The following is a 13,365-nucleotide window of genomic DNA, read 5'->3' as shown; positions in this document are numbered from 1 at the left end:
CCCCTTATCTCTAGCCTCCCTGTACTCCGGTAAGATTTCCCCCCTTATCTCTAGCCTCCCTGTACTCCGGTAAGATTTCTCCCCTTATCTCTAGCCTCCCTGTACTCTGGTAAGCTTTCTCCTTATCTTTAGCATCCCTGTACTCCGGTAAGATTCCCCCCTACCTTGCAGTCACCAGGTCTAGAGAGTGCTGGCAAAAGTTTATCCAGGCCCCAAGTTCAAGAAATGATCTTTAGTCTAAAATTTTGTCTAAAATTTTGACTTAACCAATCAGAAATAACGCTATGAAAAGTGACGTCCTAAGTGATTGGCTAAGCAAAAAAACTAATTCTAAGATTGTTTCATGATCTTGGGGCCAGATCTAGAGATCCAGGCATTGGAACAAATTGTGTCAAATCCGTTAAGATCTATTTTGTTTTGGGTTTTAAGACCTTGCATCGGCTAAGGTCATTTGGAGCGCTTACATTGCACATTTTTCACTTTAAAGGCATCCTATATGAGGCTATCCATGACAAGCCGATATGTAAAAACTAGTTCGTATCAGAAAAATTACAGTATTACACAACAAAATGCACATATTTTCAGTAAAATTTACATTGAATATTATGTACATTCATAGAAATAACGTTCGTGCGTAGAATATTTCGACATGCCTGTATATGTTCAGAATCTTAGATTGGAACTGTGTGTAAAATATTGCTTGTATGCATCAATTTCAATGTTTATGTATAACGAGTAAGTTTGATAGTTAAGGTCTGAGTCCTACTGTTGGGTGTGCATCTAACGTCTGATTCTCGGGACAAAAATTTCCCAGACTTCCACAAAGCTCATCAAATATATATGACCAGAGAAAGTCTAACAGCATCCTGCAGATAAGATGGTAGATTTATATGTAACAATCTCACAAATCTTCTGGATTTTTGAAATGGAAGGGTTTGGTTCAAAGTCACAGAATTTTTATTTTCACTTTCAGTCTTGACGAAAAAATGACCTATTGATTATCATTGGTTTCAGATGCAGATATACAGAAAAGTAACACAAGTGTAGAGAAACAAAGGTGAGAAAACCTTCCAACTATAGGTAAATAATTTGGTCATAAATGGAGGCACGGTAGTCCAGTGGTAGTACGCCGGGCTCGTGATCGATGGGTTGCGAGTTCGAGTCACGGCACGGCATTGTGTTGTATCTTTGAGCAAGATACTTTACTCCGCTTGCTCCAGTCTACTCATCTGTAAATGAGTATATGGTTGGGCAGTGCTAGAATTGTTAAATGCTGGCTGTTAGCGCTGAAATGGGAGTTAAGAAAGATATTGGTTGGTTGCAAAGGTCCTATAACCACAGATATTAATTTGTGAACCGCTTTGAACCGACCTACAAACTAGGTTGTGATAAAGCGGTATATAAGAACCTCAAATTATTATTATTATTATCAGTAACACCGTTGTTTCCATATCAAAACTTGCTTTAGGTTCATCGGGGTTTGATATCGCTTGCTCATTGCAGCCGAACTGGACTGGGTCGGTGGTCGGCGACCAGGTAGCTCAATTGGTATAGCATCCGTCTAGAGATTTGAGGGTCCGGGTTTCAAACCCCGGTCTGGCTGTTGTATTTCTCTTTTTCCAGTTACAAAATTGGCGAGCTTACCATTTCTTGTTTCAAGTATTAGGTGAATGATAAGCAGGGGATTTTTTAACCTGGGTTATAAATACTTGCATCTTGAGGGGGTGGGGGTGGGTGGGCTTAAAACAAGGAGGGAGGGATGTAGCTGAACTGGACTGGGTCTGTCGTTGGTGACCAGATAGCTCAATTGGTAGAGCGTCCGTGTAGAATTTGGAGGGTCCAGAGTTGGAACACTGGTCTGGCTGTTGCATTTAATAATGATAATATTATACAACATTTGATATAGTGCCCTATCTAGGTAGAATAAGCCACTGTAAAGCGCTTTACAGTACATAGATGTACAATTTATACTATTAATACCCTTAGCATATACACTAATCAATACAATGATGAGGAATTCGCAGGAGCTGCCTTATCAGTCACTTACTACTAGCCCTATGCCACCTGACTAATATCTCCCTGTGTGTGTATGCCTGTGTGTGCGTTGGAGATGTATTGTGTTCCGTTTGTAGTGGGACCGTGCTTCCAACCATATAATTTATAGTGCCACCTCACTTGAATGCTACAGCACTGATATCGCAACAATCACCCTAGACCATTTTATACTCCACCTGTATTGGAGTTGTATTGGCAGGATAAAAACATTTTCTCTGAAAATTCCATGTGTACCACGACTTCGGGAATCAAACTCAGTATTAGTATCCACTACATATAAAGCCAAAAACTTTTGACTTACCAAAAGCTGATTTTTGTTCCCTGTACCCTTGATTTCTTTGTAGCTCCTTGGATAGCGGGTTTGTATCCCACTCAGCAGAGTCAGTGGCCATCTCTTTACTGAAGAAATTCACCGAGAAACAGTTGCCGAAGGCGTCCGACTTACAATGGCTTGTCCCTGAGTGCGACGCTCCACAAAAAGTGAGAATTACGATACATCATAGACTAGATTCTCAATGGTTCTGAACTTTGAGAACATTTTGGTTTTAAAATATCAGATTTCGGTTAGGAGTTAGAGTTCAAAGGTTAGGGGTTACAGATTAAGTGCAAAATATAAGTAAAATGTTATGTATTATGTGAAAAAACCCATCTCTTGAACTATTGCAGTTCATCTCCTTGTTTGAATTCTCTCATCACATAGATGTTTTTATTCGTTGAATTTAATATTTTGTTGGATCACATCAGACAGGGAATTTTGTCTAGAGCTTGTTTTTTTTAAAATACTAGGGTCAAAGATTTTTGTTAATCTTTGACCATAGTATTTTAAAAAAACAAGCTCTATATAAAATTTCCTGTCTGGTGTGATCCTGTAGTACACTAAGTGTACACTACACTTTTAAAAAAGCCTTGACAATGTTTAATTTAGTATCAAATGAAACAGATACAGCAGCTGTAGATATAAATGTTTTTGATGTTTGAGTGTCTAGGAGTGTATGGAGAGCCTGCAAGAACTTATTGTACTATGTATATACTTTATATAAACAAACATGCATCTATTTTGTTTCAGTTACTTCCCCTTCCAAATTCCTACCCCATATCACCAGATGATGGAGAGAATGCCGAACTTCTCAAGTCAAATTCATTGAAGGTAACAGCTATCTTTTGATGAGGACATTTTAAAATGTTCTTTCTTGAGGAGATTGGGGCATTGTTAACTGATGACAAGGAGACATATGAGAAAATAATGCTGAGATGTCTTTTTTTCTGAATAATTTTATTGCGATTTTGGTAATTCGTAGATAATGAAATGTCATCAGGTGACAAAGTGATGTTAGCATCAAAAGGCAGACACTTAAAAATATATATGAAGTTGAAACTTGAGGAAATTCCTTTGTTATTACATTATAAAAGAGATGGTGGTACAAGTTTTAACATACAGGCGCTTGCGTGGCGATATGATCAACGTGTTCCAGTTTATGAATGGGCTATATGATCCGAAATTGGTGGAGGGATTATTCGATCTCGCCGCTCAAGAAAAAACTTGTGGACACAGTAAAAAAAATCTCAAACAACATTGTCATTTAAATATTAGAAAACATCACTTTACTCAAAGAATAATTAATATCTGGAATAGTTTCCCACAAGATGTTATTTCATCTGGTAACGTATTTGACTTTGAGAAAAACTTCTGGAACGATCTTGAGTTGAAGTACGATCAAACAGCGCCTTATATATATGCTTATTTTATGTTTACCACAATGTATTTCAAATTATACTGATGTGGATATAGAGGCAGCAACGCCTGCATCCACTGATATCCTTTTAAATCCTATTAAAAGTTATCTCCTCTTAGTGTAGACAGGGGTATCCATAATTACTGTTGGGATCATATCCTTGAATCATCATACCCATAGCAAGCCTAAGGGTTTACAGTTTTAAGAATTTCCTCCCTCTGGTTGATATTTTCAAATCTTGCACCCAAATATGTATTTTTCTTTTGATGGTAATAAACAATGTTCCTTTGAACACATGTCTTTCAACATTACATGTAACTTTACTATCTAGAAATATATATTGTCAGTGAAATTGATGTACATATGTAGTGATGGTATTTCTGGGACCCACCTTGGGAGTAAGACAAAAAAAACTCAACCCAAGGGGTAAGATTCTTAAATGTCTAGCCTTAGGCTTTGTTGTCTTACTTCTAAAGTGGGTAATGATTGATTTTCTTCCACATCAAATACAAGTGGTATTTCTATGAAATACAAACGTAGATTTCAGAACTTCCAGAAAGTCGGAACTCTCTGCCGAGATCTGCTATTATTGATGTGACATCATTGCATTGTTGATGTGATGTCAAAGCTTTGTTGACATGACGTCATACAATTGTTATAACAGGGGAATCCCCCCCTGTCCTTACCCTAGGTTAAAACAGAAATATCTCTTACCCTGGACAGGTGTATCCACACTTTACCAGTGTGAGATATCCTTGTCTCACCCTAGGGTTGAGACGGGGGATTCCCCTATTCATAACAACAGTATGACGTCACACCAATAACGTCACAACAACCCTGAACTTAACCTGTAACATTAACATTACAATATGTATATGCTAAACAATGGGAGAACAGGGAAAGAGAAAAAGAATCTCTCACCCCCTTGAGGGTGAAAAAGGGGAACCTCAACCCTCGGGGAAAGATTCCCCTTTCTCACCCCCAAGGGGTGAGAGATTCTATTAATCTTTCCCTGACCAGAAGTTTGGATATCTCTGTCTAAAAGGGAGAACATGCTATTGAACAGTAGTAAGATTAACTGTCATTTCCTTGTTTCAGACGAGGCTGCGTGGTAACTTAGAGTGGGCCCCTCCCCGACCACAGATAATTTTCAATATCCATCCAGCACCAAAGTAAGTGACACAAAGTTTCCTGTTCTTCAGTCAGTGAACCGGATCTATAGATCATTACATGGGGAAGTAACATAAAGAGTCAATGCAGTGTAGAAACCAGATCTTTCTTAATATTGTAGCGGAACTAGACTTGGCCAATCGTCGGCAACTAGGTAGCGCCCGTCTAGAGTTTGGAGGGTCTGGGATTCGAACCCCAGTCTGGCCATGCATTTTACCACTCTTGTTGCAATGTTATCAAAGCAGTATTTGCTGTTGTAATTTTAATCATAATACAATCAAATAATGGAAGGCCTTGGGGTGTTTAGGGTAATTTCACCACTCCACACCGATTTAGAATTAAATGTTATATTCATGATGTAGGATAAATATGGAATTTCAAATGTATTTGACATTCGCATGTACAATGAAAAAAGATTTTGTTTTAAAACTATTTAGGAGCATAAAGATAATTTTAGTTATCATAATGGACAGTTGTATGATAGAAAACATCACTGCATGATGTATGAACTATTCTATTACTTTCCATATTGTTTACTACATACAAGTGTGTATATATTACAAAAGAAGAGGTTCGCCTTGTTGTGATAATTTCTACTAGGCATAGATCATGATCACTCGTTGGTCCACTTTACAATCTTCAAAACCTGGAATATTTTCTTTGCCTATGTCTTTTGATTAATTATTGAGTATTGAAGATAACAATTACGAATGAACATTTAGATAATGATTACAAATGAACATTTTTACAGAAGAAGTACCATAATGGCAAAACAAAGTTACATGTGTGCAGGGTGTGGGATGCGGGTAGAGCAAGGTGAGTTTATCACAGTTTGTACAGAGATAATTCAACTGTTTCCATTCATATGAACTTTCTATCAAAACTTTGTGTTCCATATTTGCTCTTTGAAGCATTTATCTATTAACACTGGGCTTTTGTCAGAGCTTCTGACAAAACTTGAACCCCCAATAGTAATGGGTTTGAATTCCTAGTATTGGAAGAGACTTGTGTCGGACATCTAAACAAATATTAAAATAATGGTAAAAATGAGAAAGCAAGCTGAGGAAGCTATCATTTGTCCCATCAAATAGTGCTAAGTGACTATGTAAATTGAATAAAATAAAAGCAGTTTGAGAGATGAGTTGGGGGGGGGGGGAGATAAAAAAATATTGGTAATGTAAATACCAGGTAAACAATATTTCATTTCCAGTTATTAAGATATCTTTCTTAATTTGTAGATCAAAAGTCTGAAGCTGAAGTTTCCTACATATGTAAAAATGTATTCTGTCCCTCTGTTTCGCATCCTTGATACTACAGGGGTTACGCTCACTTTTGCTTTCTGCACCCCTGGAACATGTCAAAGCAAAATTGAAGGCACACGGCTAGCTATTTGATTGGACTCGGGTAAAAATATCCTGACCAATTGCTAGGCTGATAGCTGTCCTTTACAGGTTACAGAGGAGCGACACCCAACTTCAAAGCCAGTCAATTTTGCCGTTACTCGACCAAGAGATTCTTTTGATGTACATAAGAGGATCAAACTAGTCTTCTCATCTCATCCACAATGTGGCGCACACTGAGCCTTCGATTGTTCAAGGGGGGGCAGAGAGTGAAAGTGAACGTAACCCCTGGAGTATCAAGGATATCTGTATTGATACAAAATCAGTAACTGATTTCTTGTTGAATTTCAGGATACATAAGAAGATTCCGCTATTGCGAATATCTTGGAAAGTACTTCTGTCAGTGTTGTCATAGTAACAGTTTATCATACATACCAGGAAGGATATTAAGACGATGGGACTTCAAAAAATATTACGTTTCTAATTTTTCCCGGGATTTGATTTCACGAATAATTGGTGATCCATTGTTTAATCTGACTGACATAAATTCTAGTCTGTATCGCCGAGTCCGCGCCTTGGACAATATTAAAGACTTAAGAACCCAGCTGACACATTTGAAAAATTTCCTAAGGATTTGTAAAAGTGCTTCCAAGTAAGTTTATGAGAGTATACAAAGCATTAGAATGAGTCTTTTTGGAGTACTAAATACATGTATTTTTCATGTATCATTTTTTTAATGAAATCTCCTGCACTTCTTTAAAAACCACCCAGTCATGTCCTAGAACTTTCACTGATATAGTCATTTTAATGAAATTGTACATGTACATTTCCTCCATCATATAAAATGTTCTGTGTTTTACATCTAATTAAGTTATATTTATGTATTGTTTGAACTCAATAGAATTTTTCATTTACATGTATCTGTGTAACGTTTGAAAATATGTCACCTTTAAATCTGTTGAAACAAAAATAAAAATAAAAAATTAGGAAGGAAAAGAAATTTGGTTTTTAGTTTTTCCCATGTGGTAAGATTTCAGTAGTGACGCGAAATTAATTCCAAGAAGGCAACTACATGTATAAATCATTTCTTACACTGCCTTTCCTGTTTTCTAGTGTGCTGGGTGAGGTAGAACAACTTCAAGGTCATTGGACAGATGATATTCACCTTTACTCTCTATCTGACCTCGTACAGGTAAGTGGTGAGATGGCCTAATATGTTTAAGTTGTGATATATCAATTATGTAAATGTCTAATTCACAGTTCATCTTAATTAGGGCCCCGTATCGGAGATACGGATGCCCTATAGTAATCAGTCTGTCTGTCTGTCTGTCCGTCCACAAATTTTGTTCCTGGCTGATAACTTTAGTATTTATTGACCGATGTACATGAAACTTGGTCAAGATGTTCAGTTTACAAAAATATACATTGAGGTAAAAAGTCAAGGTCAAAGGTTAAGGTCATTAGGTTAAAAGGTCAAGGTCAAATTTTACCTCTTTTCACTGATGAACATTTTGTTATGACATTATGAAGCAAAGTTGATCAGAATTAAACAAGGAGTCAACTGACCAAAGGTCAAGGTCATTGGGTCAGGGGTCAAGGTCAAATTTTGTACCTTTTCCCTGATGAACATTTTGTTATGTTATTATGAAACAATGTTGTTCAGAACTTAACACAGAGTCAACTGACCTTAGGTCCAGGTTACGGGGTTCAAAGGGTCAAGATCAAGTTTTGTATTTTTTACTGATTCACATTTTCTTATGATAATAAGAAGCAAAGTTGGTCGGAATTAAAGAATAAGTCAACTGACCAAAGATCAGGGTCACTGGGTTAATGGTCAAGGTCATTTGGGTCCAAAGGTCAAAGACAAAGTGGATCGCTGACTTTGACCCTGGCTCTTGATGGAGGAGGTATATAAGGTGAAATAAAACAAATCAAAGCTAACAAATGAGTATTGCACCGGCATATGGAGGTGGAAGGAAACAAGACTCACATCATAGTACATGTAAAATGTATATTTTGCTTCCTTGCGATTCTTTTTGAAGTCCAAATGTCAAACGTCAAGCTCAGCTATATGGGCAGATTGCTTCTTGATGATTATGGGGGATATATTGCCACAAGACGGGGCCCTTACTGACCTGTCAGTGTTCTAGTTAATTTTAAGTTGTGTAATGAAACTTGATAATCTGACATACTTCGATTCTCTTCTTTAAAATCAGGTATTTATGATAAACAAGCATGTAGTGTCAGAACCTTTCAAAATACGGTATCAAAAAGTTTAGATTAATATAATCTTCCCCGAGGGTTGGAGATTTCTCTGTTACACCTTCAAGGTAGGGCATGATTATTTTTCTCCCATCCTTTTATTTCAGTCACAGCTCCATTGACAGTAGTCTGCCATGTTTGTAAACAAAAACACATGTGGGGTATGCATATCGTCATTCACTTTTGATGACGCATTTAAATGACGTCACAATTGAACATGTGCTAATCGGCATGAGGCTATCTCCCCCTAGGGGGTGACAAGCTGATCTTTCCCAGCCAAAACAGGAGACACACCTGTGAAGGGTGGGAGAAATTAGTTTCTGATTTTCGGAATCAGGATTTGTTTATTTTAATGTTTTTAATTATAGTTGACTGGTTAACACAGAAATAAACATTATTTCTCCAGTGAAATAACTTTGAAATATGGCCATATGTGTAGACGTTTCAGTTCTGTATGATAATGTTGACTTGTAGAAGACCCCTTTTCACTTGTAGGTGAAATCTGGTGAGATGCTGACTCAATTGAGAAACATTGTGAACATCTCCATGGTCCACGTCCAAGACTGTCCGGTAAGTAACCATGGAACGATTGAAATGCATCTTTTTCAACACCTATGATGGTATGAAACACAGTTCTGTTCAAATACATTCCATCATGCATATAAGTGCATCTTGGAGAATCGCACCTCATGGAATGTGTTTGAACAGAACTGTTTCATATCGTCATAAATGTTAAAAGCTATGCTTGAATCCTTTAAATTGACATTCAAGACAGCAAGGAAAATATCATTTAGTCATTCTTTGAAGTTCTATTCAGTTCAAAATACATTTTAAACAAACTGTTTTAGCAATTGACGGAATAGCAATTTTTGTGAGAACAAGACTATATGCATTCTATTCTGTTCCGGCAGACGGAAAAAGTAAATAGGAAATCATTTGGGAATTTTTGTCAAAATGTGAATTTGAAATTGTAGCATGATTGGTTCTCGATTACTCAACTGAATATTGCGGTCAAAGGTCAAGGTCACTTTAAAAGCACTGTTCCATACACCTAATAGAGTGTTTATTTAGGACCATGAAACTAAACATATTATTTACTTACTTTAAACCATCTGTTAAGGATCCCCGTACCACTGCCAAAAACTGTAATTATGCATCGGATTTCTTTTTTCAGGCATGACTTAAGTTTTGACAAATTATTTCTGAAAAGAAAACCATACCTTGCTGGGCTTTTATGAGAAATAATAAGGATGAAATAAACTATGTACAATCAAAAACAGTGTTTTGAGTGTAAAAATTCAATGGGGCTAGACTGGGATTCGAACCCTGGACTTCAGATTCTTAAAATATTGCTCTAACAGATAGAGCTACCAGCTGGTCAACAGAAGTGTTGCGGTCCTACTGTTCTACAGTTATATCCAAACGGAAGTTAAGGGGAGGTTACTGTATATCAGAAATCACAGTGGAGTGGAACAGGTATCCTAATATATTAAAAAATAATAACAGTCATGTTGATTTTATATTTTCCTTTTTTTTTTTAGTTTTGTCAAGGCCTGGGTTTTTTCTGTGAGATGTGCCATGATAAAGAAGTGATATTTCCATTTGAGCTACAAAAAGTCACAGTGTGTCCAGGTAAAGTCATTTTGTGAATTATTTAAATATGGGCCTCTGTCAGGTACATTTTGTCACTGTATGTTTAGTAAGTAGAAATACTTGTTTTATGAAATACCTTAATCCAGGCCACTGTTTGGTATGTATTGTCACAGTATGTACAGATAAAGAGAAATGCTCTTCCGACCTATGATTTATTTTAATCCAGGCTACTTTCTTGTACATTTTGTAATCAAATTTAGATAAAAAGAAAAGGAAAACCCCCCAGATATATATGATAATGCTGGTAGTAATATATGTGAACTGTGACACGGAGTAAGAGGCATTGGAAGTGATGCATATTATATGGTAAGCATACTGTATACAGGGAAATTTTCGTCACACGTTGATATCTGCCTTTTTCACCCTCTGTTTTGAGGGTGCATTTATCATTTCGGCAAAATTGAATTTCAATGGCGTAAGGCGAAAATTTGACTGGGCCAAAGTTTTCCAGTTTTACTTTACTGCTGCGGGGGACAGAATTCTAGCACTTAATTTAGTTTTATTCCTGCCAAAGGCAGAGGATGCTAGCACTGAGTAGAAGGAAGATTATAAGACTTTTTCATGCCCAGGGATGTAGGATAGGGAAATAATTCCACCCAAGGTTTTTTTCAAATTTGGAAAAACCTGAGGCTTTGCCAAGGGATTAGCCAAATTCGAAAAAAATTCTTAGGGTGGATTTCTTTATCTCACACCCCTCATATCTGGTCATGTAAGATAACGCTGGCCATGTAAGATAACCACGCTTGCTGAGTCTATCTTACATGGGCGGGAATTTGGAAAACACAGATTCCGCAATGCAGAAAAGGCAACATGATGAAATTAAACCCTTCAAGATATATTTACAGTACATGTTAGAAAGATGAGATTATTTTTTCTGTACAAACTCTGTTTGCAAAAATGGGGTATTCTAAATCTCACTGACAAATTCCTTTTTGTCAAAAAAGCTCTGGGGAAAAAATTGATAACCCCTCGGGTGGAATTTCTCTATCAAGCCGAGGGTTTTGCCAAATTTGAAAATCCCTCCGGTGGAATTTTCTCTAACCTACACCCCTGGACATGAAAGAGTCTTATAATCTTACACACATGGAAATGAGAGAAAAAATTAGGAGACTGTTGAAATTGCTTATATTTATAAGGTTTTAACTGATATTCTTTTTGTAATGTTTGGAGATTTTGATTGGTAAGTAATATATAGTTTGACATGGCAAGAAATTGTTGAATTACATTTACATTTGCATTTAAAACATCACTGGTCACAAAACAGATGTTATGCTTTTGTCAAACATGTAACTATTCAGTATTTTATTAAATCATATCTTTTCCAGGTTGCAGGGCATGCTACCACAAGCAATGTTTTGTTCCTGACAAATGTCCAAAATGTGCAAGAATTGAAGCAAGGTATGACTACATAGGGATAAAAAAGTTGTTTCGTAGTATATATGACTTTTTCAGAAATTCTGACACAAAAACAAAAAGCATTTTATTTTTATAGAAGTGGTGTTCATTCAATAGTCTTTTATCGAAAAGAAATTCATAACTTTTTGAAAAAAAGTGAATGCCAATCCATTTGAATTTATTTTTTAATATTTTTAGGCGACTGAGATTGGCAAAAGATGCTTCGACTGATATAGAAGAAATGGATGAGCAAGATGAAATTGATGATGGATGATATTGTTATCGAGTTTGACGATGGTGTGAATTTGAGCAAAACAATTTGTGATATTAACTGTGATATTATGCTGAATGAGAATGAATTAACAGATTGTCAAAATATTTATTTGGGTGTTCATGTATGAAGGAATATAGATAGCAATAGGTCCATTTAGCTTTACATATTATGATCCTATTTCAGTTTTCAATCCTTTTTATTAAAGCACGTATCACATGATGAGGGACACATATATATTAAAAGCATTTTGACATGTTTGTAAAATAAACGTGTTTGTCTTTGAATGCAGCTAGCATCCAATAGGCAACTTAGTAGAAATGTGAAAGCATGGCAATTATTTATATACATTTTCTTCAGGTTGGTAAGTAAGGATTATGAAAAGGTTCTTGTAACACAACCAATAAATGTTTCTATGTGACGTTTTCGATGACTAGTATATGGTATGTACACTGTCACCTTCATCAGACAAAGTAAATTGTGTACTCCTTGTCAACAAATCGATGTGGACTTGGCTACGGTGTAAGCGTATGTGCAATTAGTGATTATATATGTACCAAAATGACTCCATTCAGCTATGCTTTGTTTAATACTTGGTCATAGATGTGCGAGAGTCTATGAGCCCCCTCATCTCAATTTAGAACTGGCAATTATGTATCCTTGTTCACCTGAAACTGATCATCTTCTGGAATGTTTGTTTACAGTTACTTATTTGCAGAAATATACTACCATGTAAAGTGAAAATTAATTATTTACATATTGTTGTGAACCAAAATGTCAGGATAAAAAAAACACATTTTGGTCAAGAAATTATCAAAAGTAATGTTCATATTCATCCAGCATCTACCAGCTTTTATCAACAAAATATTCATATTTTATTTTTGACAGTTCCTGATAAGGGAAGGGTGCCAATTTGACCTCCCTTATTTCAACATAAGAGCAATAGTTATATTTCCAATATAAAGTTTTGAACTTTCCATGAATTCTTCATGTGAAATCAAATTCAAAAGATGGTGCCAACAAAATAACCCCAACCTCAGTTTTGAGTCATTTGTAAGAATGGGTCTCAAAGCTAACATGTTAGTCCAAGCAACGTTCACCTCTCACTCTGTTTATTGGTTTCTTTGTTTGAATACACTTCAATTCTCAGGTAGTTCTTGGGTCACCTTTTGTTTTTACCAAAACTTGATGATGAGTTTACCTTGCATATCATTGTGTTCACCTATTATACCCGCAAACAAAGTCTTTGGGGTGTATAGGAATATCTGTCTGTCTGACTGCATGCTAGCTGTCTGTGGTCCTTTTAAGTGCTACTTTACCTGAACAGGATGTTAGATTTTTTTGTAACTTAACGCAATGAAAGTGCATTGTATGTAGATGTGAATGAAGAAAGGAATTGGGGTTTTGACTATTTTTATACACCCGTCGAAGACGGGGACGTATTATGTTATCACATATTATTATGTTATGGCGGGCGGGCGGGCGG

At 36.3% G+C, this 13,365-nt stretch overlaps 1 protein-coding gene across 2 annotated transcripts in view; it reads left to right on the top strand.

The window, feature by feature from the left end:
* Positions 1-13,344, top strand: part of LOC110454717 (run domain Beclin-1-interacting and cysteine-rich domain-containing protein-like) — a 35,812-nt gene extending 22,468 nt beyond the window's left edge. For both annotated transcript variants that reach the window (XM_021504388.1, XM_021504387.1), the window contains 11 exons: positions 1,015-1,057; positions 2,400-2,535; positions 3,122-3,202; positions 4,887-4,960; positions 5,710-5,774; positions 6,650-6,950; positions 7,412-7,490; positions 9,056-9,130; positions 10,102-10,192; positions 11,539-11,611; positions 11,807-13,344. In XM_021504388.1, the coding sequence (XP_021360063.1) occupies positions 1,015-1,057; positions 2,400-2,535; positions 3,122-3,202; positions 4,887-4,960; positions 5,710-5,774; positions 6,650-6,950; positions 7,412-7,490; positions 9,056-9,130; positions 10,102-10,192; positions 11,539-11,611; positions 11,807-11,882 (1,094 nt within the window). In that variant the 3' untranslated portion in view covers positions 11,883-13,344. The remainder of the gene's footprint in view (positions 1-1,014; positions 1,058-2,399; positions 2,536-3,121; positions 3,203-4,886; positions 4,961-5,709; positions 5,775-6,649; positions 6,951-7,411; positions 7,491-9,055; positions 9,131-10,101; positions 10,193-11,538; positions 11,612-11,806) is intronic.
* The last annotated feature ends 21 nt before the right edge of the window (positions 13,345-13,365 follow it).

This window comes from Mizuhopecten yessoensis, unplaced genomic scaffold (genome assembly GCF_002113885.1).
Source record: "Mizuhopecten yessoensis strain PY_sf001 unplaced genomic scaffold, ASM211388v2 scaffold8035, whole genome shotgun sequence".
In the NCBI taxonomy this organism is placed as follows: Eukaryota; Metazoa; Mollusca; class Bivalvia; order Pectinida; family Pectinidae; genus Mizuhopecten; species Mizuhopecten yessoensis.
Note: the sequence above shows the minus strand (reverse complement) of the source record. Positions and strands in the feature narration are given on the sequence as shown.